The sequence below is a fragment of the Natator depressus genome, chromosome 11, assembly GCF_965152275.1.
Source record: "Natator depressus isolate rNatDep1 chromosome 11, rNatDep2.hap1, whole genome shotgun sequence".
NCBI lineage: Eukaryota > Metazoa > Chordata > Testudines > Cheloniidae > Natator > Natator depressus.
The window spans coordinates 63,030,439-63,041,450 of record NC_134244.1 but is presented as its reverse complement, the minus strand read 5'-3'; the positions used below and the strand labels follow the sequence as shown (position 1 = coordinate 63,041,450).

The 11,012-nt window shown below is 44.1% G+C and overlaps 1 protein-coding gene across 1 annotated transcript; it reads left to right on the top strand.

Moving 5' to 3' along the window:
* The first annotated feature begins 220 nt into the window (after window positions 1–220).
* On the top strand, window positions 221–10,315 carry LOC141995860 (gamma-crystallin C-like). Its single transcript, XM_074967310.1, has 4 exons — window positions 221–235; window positions 511–624; window positions 6,654–6,907; window positions 10,054–10,315. The coding sequence occupies exons 1-4, from the start codon at window positions 221–223 to the stop codon at window positions 10,313–10,315; spliced, it is 645 nt and encodes a 214-aa protein (XP_074823411.1).
* The last annotated feature ends 697 nt before the right edge of the window (window positions 10,316–11,012 follow it).

Sequence of the window (11,012 nt, the reverse complement as noted above, 5' to 3'; positions counted from 1 at the left end):
TGATGGGCTTCGGAGGCATTTCGGCAGCGGGTACTTCTTTCTTCACCAGCAAGATTTATTTCCTGCCGCCGAACGTGCCGGGTGAGTGTAACAATTGAAAAGGCGCTCCCCCTGCGGCGGTCCCGATATTTTGTATTTAGCATGTGGTCACCCTAGATATGACCCACTCTGGTATCTAATCACCCAGTGGACCAATACCCCAGGTATGGTGTGGTGTATAATGAAGAGGAGACAGGTAAGTAAGGTGAAAGCAAAGAGATGTGTATTAGCGATAAGAGTACAATTAATAGGGAAGGGGGAAAACCACAAACACAAACCAGTAACACAACCAGTAGCAATGGTGACAGTGACTTCCAATGGGGCATAAAGCCCAGACCCAGATAAATGTCTCCCGTGGAGGACTCAGATAAAGCCCAGCCCCAGATAAATTCCTCCTCAGTACCCTATAACAGAGATTGATTTCTTCCTACTTAATCTAGGTGCTGAATTGTGTGCGGTGGTGGTGCTCAGGACCTCAACTATCGGGCTAGTGGAAAGCCGTCCAGGAGGAACTCTGAGGAGTCCAACGGATGGATGGTGATCTCCACGGAAGAGAAGCCCTCCGGAGATGGAAAGCAGGGTAAGGTAAGTGTTGAAGGTCTTCTCCAGTGTCTTCGGGATAGGTGTCACTCTCGTTGATATGGTCGGAACCACGATGAGACCCGTACTGCACCGTGCACAGGCTGCCGCTCAGATGGACAGCCCCGCATCCACACAGGGGTCAGTCTTTTCTAGATGTTAAGGCGGGAAAAATTGGACTGTTCCAAATAGCAATGCCAAGCAAGTCTGAGGTGATAGAACCTTCAGAGATTTGGGCGGGAAAATCCAGTCCTGACCAGTTAGGGCTAGCTTAGAGTCAGTACCCCTGAGGTAAACAAGGATGGAGTTCCGAAGTCACATGTCACAGACTCCATTTTGTATTTCTTATTTCAATTATCCCAATACCCCAGACCTCAAGAAGAGCTGTGATTGGCAGAGAGACTGTGCAGAGTTCATAAGGGGCTCTGACGAAGAGGAAATTGAGGCCAGGTGCTACCAAGCGACCTCTGGCCACGAGGGGCGCTCAGAAGGCTGCTGACCCTCTTACACCGACAGTTCAGCGTTATTTGAAAATACAATGTACTTTTCCATAAATAATTTTGCTAGCCAAAGTTGACCTCAAATATGTGCAGAAAGGAAACACACCCAGAACCCAAACTGGCTTATGAATTTAAATGAATCTACACTGTCATCCAGGGGCCATGTCCCACAAAGCCTCATGGCAACCTTCAAGCAGCCCCCTGCCTGCATTTCCCCCTCCAAGGGGTCTCTTCAGTAACTCATAACCCCATGTGTTCATTCACACCCCTGCTTGGGCTCGGAGTTATGAAATTAACACACATTAAAAATGAAGGTCTTGCGTCCATCCACTTACCACAGATCACTCCCAGGCCTTTCCTGTCCATGCCTCACTCCTCAGGTTCCAGGTTTCTCTTCTAGACCCTCCTCATAACCCAGCAGCCTCTGCTGTCCCTGGGAATACTCTCTTGGTAGCTTCCTGCAGGGGAATCAGCTCATCCCTGCTCAGGTGTGCCTCCTGAGTAACTAGGGCTGGCTGGGCCCAGGCCTCTAGCCCTTCAAGGGGCAAGCCAGCCCGTTCCAGGCATGCACATTTGTTTCCCCATTGAGCACTCAGTTCCAGCAGAAGCACATTCCTGCTCCATTGTATAAGCAGTGAAACCCTAGGAACAGGGAGATTTCACAAAGGAAATGTGATCCCAGAGAAGACAATAGAGCACATACCATTTTTTAAATGTTCAGCTCTGCTTCAAAAACTCCGGATGTTAGGCAATAAAGGCACAAGCCTGCAAACCTTTGCCCAGATAAGTACATTGACAAATTGCAGTTACTTAGCTGGGGGAGGACTGGCAGGGTCAGACTCTTGGTGCTCCAACACCACTGGATGGAGTCAGGACTATAGTTCCACTAACAAAGATATAAAACCATTTATTTTGTAGAGCATCCTTCACATGCAGACTGGTGGCTCGGTGCTCAGCTGCAGTACACTAGTGAAATCACTGGAGCTATACCAGCATACACCAGCTGAGGAACGGGCCCCGTATCTGAGACTGCATTACAGAGTTACGGTACATAGTGCAAATGTAGAGTTCAAAAGAAGAGTAGCACAAGGAGAAAGCAATGACAAGGCATTGGCAAATGAGAACACGCCTGTTTTAGGTAGGATTTGAAATGAGAGAGCAAGTCAGTGAGGTGGAAAGATGCAAGAGGAGCATCCCATGCAGCAGCAGCTGTGGATGAGAATGCTCTTGTACCATAAGTGATGAGAATATGTGTAGGCCCGACTGGAGGTTGATGGTCTGAGTGGAGGGAAAGGGAGAGGAATAGAGAGAGAAAAAAGGGTCTGTTGCAGCTTAGTGCAACTACACCTGCATTTCTTCCTTGTGGTCCAGCAACGGCAGCCATTCTAGGTTCCCAGCTCCTCAGCCATCCCCTCTCTTGGGTAGACACACATGTCTCTCTCCCTCCTGACCAATGTTTTTCCAGGCTGCACAATTCTTTGCCTACACTTTGAGTTCCCCAGCAAGTCAGACCGCCTCAGCAGACCATAATTGCCCATAGGTATACGCTACCACAGAGCCCTTTCTGAGCAAGCACATCTGTTCTTAAGCTGAAAGGCTTACCGAGAAAAGAACCTACACGTATGCCAATAAGCGATCACCCCAGTTCCAACAAGGGCTTTGGCAGGCGATCCATCCTTCAAACCCCACCACAAGTTCAGAACAGCTGTTAGCTCAGAACAAATACCGCCCATGCATCTGTGAGTCACTCCTTTATACAGCTTGGGTCTTTGATCTGCAGAGACCCTGAATAGGTACTCAGCCAGACAATGCTCCCCTCCTTCGGGCAAAGCTTCAAAAGGCTGCATCTTTGTATAACCAGAGAAGGTAATTTGCATTCAACTCTCCGCAGGTATTTCCTAGGAACCTCACTTAGCTTGCAGAATAGCAGCCCTGTTAGTCTGTATCCACAAAAAGAAGTGAGCTGTAGCTCACGAAAGCTTATGCTCAAATAAATTTGTTAGTCTCTAAGGTGCCACAAGTACTCCTTTTCTTTTCACTTAGCTTGGGTTGTCCGACATCGTTTTAAATAGGCCTTTGAATCACATAACACTTCCCAGGGTTTACATTAGCCACATCTCCCCACTCGAAGCATTACATTCAACCCCACGATAATACATAAAATACTTAACCTTAATTCAATCCGGTGTGTCCAGAATAGTAAAGGAAATTGCCATATGTGCCACAGGGTCAGTGAGACACCCTGGAATAATAGGGCAGCTTCGGCCCTGAGCTGCCTATGTTTCCCTTTAAAGGAGCAAGTAATCAAATACAACTGGTAGCTTATGGGTTCTCAAGAACTTGGTATCAGTCCAGTTATATTAATACAAGCATGTATAATCACTAATCTGAATGGAAAAGCACAGAACACAGATTTGGTATTGGCTTGGTGACATAGCTCCCTGTGCTATGCTGAGTCCCATTAACTTCAGTGGGACATGGAATAGAAACTGGTGTCCTTGCCAGTGGAGCCCAGTGCAGGATTGGAGCCACAGTGATTTTTTAACTAGCTCACGGAACACCTTAACTCTGGCCTGTCCCACTGAGAAATGGCCAAAGTGGCTTCTGTTGATCGCCCTGCACACCTTTAAGTGCTACCACTATACAAAGGTGTAAAAGGAGTAATAACAATCGTGTATGATACCAATCAAGCAACCAGAATCAAACCATGTGGCCAATCCCAAACAACCCAGTTTAAGGATGGTGTCCCCAGCCTCTTTTTCGCAGAAGCTGGGAATGGGCAACAGGGGATGGATCACTTGGTGATTACCTGTTCTGTTCATTCCCCCTGGGGCACCTGGCATCGGCCACTGTTCAAAGACAGGATACTGGTCTAGATGGACCTTTGGTCTGTCCCGTATGGCCATTCTTATGTTCTTATGAAACGCAAAAATGTGAAAACCTACCAGGAAATTCTATGCTCAACTGGGACAACCTTTTTTTGTGCACAGAAAATTATGTAAAAAGTGCTACATTTCTGTGGTAATATATATGAACTCTTAAAAGATGAGACTAAATGGGACTATTTTCTATCCAGTGGCAGATAAAATCTCTGCCTATGGAACTTCAAATGTTTAAATTTTCACTCTCAGGTGTGAATAACCAATTGATTTAAGCATCCATTACTACACACAGGTTTTTTTTGAGTGTGCATAATTTACCACCATAAATACAATATAGCCCACAAAATCTAAGGAACAACATTTTTTCCCCTAATATCCAAATCCTACTGAAGTCAATGGGCATTTTATTAGCATAATACCAGGGCTGCTTTTCAATGTCAGAGGGCCCATGGAAATTTTAAAATGCCTTTGTCTTAGGGAACAATGAGAGATTGAGAATAAAGATTATGAAACAATCCTGCAGCAGCAGTTTACCAGCATTTTCTCTTGAACATGTTCACATCAGTGAAATAATGGCAATATTGACTGACATACACATTAACCTGGTCCCTTTGTTATTTACAGTAACAATACACTTGGCACCCAGTAAACAAAAGGCCATAACAATTCTTTACAAAGAATAATGTTGATGATGAGGGGAAAAAGAATGAGGAATTCTCTTTATTGGACAAAAAATTCCCTTTTGTCCAATTCATGTGGAGCCAGCGCTGTGTTGTCTATATAAAGGACTGTTGAACCTCCCAGAGTATTGAGGTCTTGCAGCGAAGCTCTGGATAACATGGCAAAGGTAAGAAAAAAAATGAGTAAATACTGTGTCAAAATACAGTATACCATTATATTATTTTATGTGTGTGTGTGTACCTATACAGAGTATGTCAGCCTAGTAATAGATTAACAGAAAGAAATGAAAACATACACACAAGTGTGCGATAACTGGATTAAAAAAGGAAATATTAAAATCTTATGTGCTTACTAACAGCCAAATACAAAGATATTTGATATGTACAAAATCTTTATTTTAGGTTTATTTTTTTCTATTTGGTTGGTGTTTTATTTTCTGACTTTTTAAAGAGGGTTGTATTTCACAAACAGGCACACCATTCTTTGGAGTCATGTTATCAGAAGGTGCTGCAGTTTGTGCATTGCAATATGGGAATGTGTCTGAATATTCTCCTTATTTATTTATTTTTTTAAGTATCAACTGATGTCACACAAAAAAACTACATTTAACTCCTACTTGGAAATTACTGCGACTAGCATAAGGCTATTCAAGTGACTGAAGTATTAGAGAGAGGATACCACAGCATCATCTGGAAGGAGGGTCCCAACTATGGGACCATTTCCCTCCGCTCCAGTTGGATGTTTTCCTTCCCTGAGACTTTCATCCTCCTCAACAGCACAGAGGCTGTCAGACCGAGGGTGGGACCATTCTACTATGTCCCAGAAAGTCTCATCTATGTACCTCTCCTGTCTCCCTTAGCTCCTCCAGTTTAGCCACCCTGGTCTCCAAAGCCCGTACACGGTCTCTCTAGGCCAGGAGCTCCTTGCACCAAATGCACACGTACTCCACCTGCCCATAGGGCAGATAATCCTGGATGCTGCATTGGGTGCAATAAACTGGATAGCCCCCCACTCTGTTGCTGGACTTCTGCCTGAATTCTCTTTTTACTCCTGCAGCTCCTTCCTTTGTTGATGTTTTGTTTTTAACCGGGAGGTGTTTTTGGCTTTAAGTTTAAAGAATGTTAAGTGTATCTAGCCCCCCCACACACACACACTCCCCCTCACAAAACTCCCCTGTTAGATGCTCCTGGTCATACCTCCTCTGGTTGTTTAGGAGTGGGCTTTTTAAAGCCCTGGTCTTCCTGAATAGCCCATCCCCTGGTTAAGGGTTGGTGGGTGCTAAAGGGCTGAGGGATCAAAGCCTCATTAAGAAGCTCTCAGCCTTGCCACTAGGCTCAGCAGACGGTCCCCCAAACAAACATATCACATGGTATATTTCAGTCAAGCAGCAAGCACATCACAAACACAAACACAGACACTACAGACAACAAACTTACCCCAAGGGTCACATCATCGCTCCTCCTTCACTTGAAGAACTCCTTCGCCAATCTCCCCTGTTAGCCTCTCCTGTTCACTAGCTTAAAGCAGTTCCTGACCTGCCTAAGTTTCACTGTTTCAGAATGCCAACCAGCCAAAAACCCGAGCCGTGCAAAAGTGGCTCATGCTCCTTCTCTTCTTGGACTCCTAGAGGTGCAGCACACAATCTCCACCTTGCCAACTCGAAGAGCTGGAGAACGTCAGCTCATTAGAATCCTTAGGGTGAGATCTGAAGACATCTGCTCTGCTCATCATCCGCTGAACCAATCACATTTAACTAGCTGTGCCCCTGATAGGAAAATGTATATCAGTGCTTCAGTATTAATCCTGGATGTTTTCTAGGCCTGATCCAAAGCCCACTGAGGACAACGGAAGCCTTTCCACTGATTTCAATAGGTTCTTCAGATCAGACCTTATGGGAGCCAGAAGCTAAAAGCCAGTTTTTTAAACAAATGCTTTAAAACGTTATTAGATTTGCTTTGTTATTTCAACCCAGATCATATTCTATGAAGACAGAGACTTCCAGGGCCGCTCCTATGCAGTCACCGCTGACCAGCCGGATATGCATGATCACCTTAACCGCTGCAACTCAATCCAGGTGGAAAGTGGCTGCTGGATGATCTATGAGCGCCCCCATTACATAGGACATCAGTACTTCCTGAAAAAGGGGGAATATACAAATTACCAGCAATGGATGGGGTTCAATGACTCCGTCAAGTCCTGTTGCATAATCACACCAGTAAGTTCACTGTCCTTTCTATGGGTGATGATTATTATTTGTTGTACTAGAGTAGCACTAGAACCATCAGACAAGTTGAGGGATCTATTGTGCTAGGTGCTGTAAGAGACAGTCCCTGCCACAAAGAATTTACAATCTGGATAAAGGGATAGCCAAAGGGGGAGATGGGAAACAGAAGCCCAAATAGATTTGTAAATGTGTTTAAATCCTGAACACGTTTAAATATTTTGCTGGACTGGAGCAAGCGTGCTCAGTCAGAACCTGAAGCCCCAGTCCTGCAAATGCCAAGGTGAAGGTTACTCATGTGAGTAAGGCGTTGTCTATGCACAAAAGTTGTACAAGGATATAATTAAAGCAGTACAACCCTGCTCCTGTGGAGGTAGGTATACTGATATAAAGGTGCTTAAAGTCACAAAAACGGGAATAACTGATATAAAGCACCTTTATACCAGTATAGCTGTCTACACTCGTGGTTGCACCAGGAAAACTATACTGGTAAAAAAATCACCCCGCTAACCTGCCATAGTTATCCTGGTACAGGAACCTGCCTGCATACTTCCCAACATTTCGAGAGACTAAAGCAGGATGCACTGCCACTCAGGTTTGGCCCATATACCTCTCTGTAGATGGACACAGAGGGGTGTCGGGCCAACTACCCCCCTCCCAACATCTGTCCCAAAATGCAGGAAATGTTCACTTCAACTGGGACAGGAGTGGAGGTTGGGGAGGAATCAAAGCAGAACACTCCTGCAAAATGTGGGATGGTTGGGAGGTCTGTGTGTGTAGCTTAGGCCTTACCTTTTGCAGAATCCAGGCCTAAAATACAAACTCGGGGTCTGATCCTTCAATCATTGAAGACAGTCAGAGTTCTTACCATTGATTTCAATGGGAGTATGATCAGGCTTTGATTTTGTACATCAACTTTTGTACAAATTGTATCCCAAAATGCTTTAGACAGTTACAGAGTTAAAATAAAAATGATTAGCAGAGGTAGAAAGAAACTAAGAGCAGTAGGGAAGAGGGAAAAATTAAGGTGAAATATTTAAAATATCGGGCTATGTTCTTAGTTCAATGTGTTGCGTTTTCTCCTAGAGAGATAATGAATATATATTTTTCTTTCAGATATATAAGGAGGAGGTTGTTAGGTGAGATAGCAATTCTGGTATTTTTGAGAGAATAGGTATTCACTATTTCTTATGAAAAGCAGAATTACTAGTTGATAAATTAACGCCAATCTGTTTATAGACATCCGAGTGCTGAGGCAAGAATATAATTAGGGATTCTGATTTTCGGTTTTAACCAATAAACACTGATAAAACACTCCCAATAAAAAAATGAAACAGATGTTTATCCAGTAAACACTGGAAAAACACCAGAAAGGTTTACTTGTGTCAAGGTTCCTTCCCCACTCTGAACTCTAGGGTACAGATGTGGGGACCTGCATGAAAACCTCCTAAGCTTATTTTTACCAGCTTAGGTTAAAACTTCCCCAGGGTACAAACTATTTTCCTTTTTCCCTTGGACTGTATTGCTGCCACCACCAAGCATCTAACAGATATATAACCAGGAAAGAGCCCGCTTGGAAACGTCTTTCCCCCACGATCCTCCCCAAACCCTACACCCCCTTTCCTGGGGAAGGCTTGATAAAAATCCTCACCAATTTACATAGGTGAACACAGACCCAAACCCTTGGATCTTAAAAACAATGAAAAAGCAATCAGGTTCTTAAAAGAAGAATTTTAATAGAAGAAAAAGTAAAAGAATCACCTCTGTAAAATCAGAATGGTAAATACCTTACAGGGTAATTAGATTCAAAACATAGAGAATCCCTCTAGGCAAAACCTTAAGTTACAAAAAGACACAAAAACAGGAATATCCATTCCATTCAGCACAGCTTATTTTCTCAGCCATTTAAACAAACAGAATCTAACGCATATCTAGCTAGATTACTTACTAAGTTCTAAGACTCCATTCCTTTCTGTTCCTGGCAAATGCATCACACACACACACACACACACACACACACACAGACTTTGTTTCTCAATCCCTCCAGCTTTTGAAAGTATCTTGTCACCTCATTGGTCATTTTGGTCAGGTGCCAGCGAGGTTATCCTAGCTTCTTAACCTTTTACAGGTGAAACGGTTTTTCCTCTGGCCAGGAGGGATTTTAAAGGTGTTTACCCTTCCCTTTATATTTATGACAACTTGTATCTAAGGGCTTGCCTACATGGAGCAGTAATGCGGACTATGGGGGGGTTCATTTCTATAGCGCACCAGCATGTTGCACATTAATTGGACCATGTAGACCCTGCTGGTGTGCACTAAAGGTTCCCCAGTGTACTTTAATGTAGTGCTGTTCGAAAAAGTGCTATGTTAAAGCTCACTAGGGAACATTACAAAGAGATTATTCATTACTGTAATGAACAATATATATAATATACATTCCTCATTACAGTGGATACAAAGAGAAAGACCTTTTTGGACAGCCAGATAAAACTCAAAAATTGCTAAAAATAAACCCCCAAAAATGAAATTAATAAACTCTGAAAAACAGACGCCCTCAACATAATACATTTTGATATATAAGGCCCTAACCAGTGAGGGTCTCACCATGCAGCTAGACACCGTACAAACACATAGTGAGAGACAGGGCTGAAGTAGAGCTTACAAACTAAAGAGACAAAGGGTGGGAAGGGAAACTGAGGCACAGAGTGTTGAGACAATCTGCCCATGGCCACCTGGCAGGTTAGTAGCAGAGTCAAGAACAGAACCCAGCTCTGCTGAGCACCATTCTAGTGCCCTATCCACTGAAGAACAGTAACGCTGGCACTTCTGGTGCATATGACCCTTATGGCAGTCCAGCTGTCACTTACCACTTGCTTTCATCCTTCACTTGCTAAAGCTAGGTATAATTTACACACCCTAGGCTTGATTCCCCACTGCTTACACTATCCTTACACCACTGGAACTCTACTAAAATCATTGGAGTTGTGTAAAACTGTCAGAGCAGTGGTGAATCAGGCCCTTTTTCTGCTAATTGAACACAAGTTGTCATACATTTATGTATCATTAACGTCAATAAAGCAGCAAGCAACCTATGATCATATAGAGCTGCTGCTCGTGTGCTATACACCTGTGTTTGTGTTTGTCTTCCCAGAAGGATACGAGTCTATGAGACAAATGACGTGGGAGGCAGGATGACCGAATCCTTCTGTGACTATCCTTCTCTCTGTGACGAATTTCATCCCAGGGACATCCAGTCCTGTCATGTTTTTGAAGGAAACCGGATTTTCTGTGGGCAGCCAAACTACCGAGCATGGCAGTACCTCCTGAGACCCAGGGAGTACTGGGGAGTCACTGACTGGGGAGCCGTGACCGCCATAGTTGGTTCCTTTAGGCCAACAGCGTATGTTTCCTAGGCAGCACACATTTCCATGCTGTAAACGCATCTCTTCATTGGGGTAATACTATTTAAACAATTTGTTGCTCTTTCGGGTTGGGATGTTCAAAGTAGCCTAATGGAAGTTAGGTTCCCAACTGCCCTTCAGTGTTTAAGGCCCCTATCCAAAGCTCATTAAAGTCCATGGGAGTCTTTGGATCAGGCACTTAAGTGACAGGGTCCAATCTGGCTCACCGGCCAAACACAAGTAGTTCCACGGAAATCAGTGACCCGGATTAAACCCAGATTCAAGCTCAGAAAACAAATAGGCAAAACACAGCTACAGCCAAATTGCTGAAATGGAATTTGATCTGCCGAGTGAGATTCACATAAATGGCTGCATGATTCTGCCCTTCGCAAAATGGTTTTCAGTTCTTATCGGAAGAGACGTGAACGTTCAGCTTCAGGATGTTCTGAACGACTCTTCCCAGCACGACTTTTCAGTCCTGTAACGTAGAGTCAATGGGCCATATTCTGAACCTGCTCTCACTGTGACCTGTACCTTACTTCAGGAGTGGCCCAATGAAATCAATGGCACTGCTCAGGGTAAGCAAGGGTGGCTGAGTTGAGCCCATAGTTCTTTTGCAAGCAGCTTTCTAGTCCTGCCCGTTGTATGCTGGGATTTATAGTCCTGAGACACACAAACTGGACTACGACAAAGCATTTCTGATTGATTT

Excerpts from the sequence above, each read along its gene's own strand:
- LOC141995860 (XM_074967310.1), top strand. Across the intron at positions 625-6,653 it reads GAGATGGAAAGCAGGGTAAG|ATCATATTCTATGAAGACAG; the intron begins GTAAGTGTTGAA and ends ATTTCAACCCAG. Across the intron at positions 6,908-10,053 it reads ATCACACCAGTAAGTTCACT|AAGGATACGAGTCTATGAGA; the intron begins GTCCTTTCTATG and ends TTGTCTTCCCAG.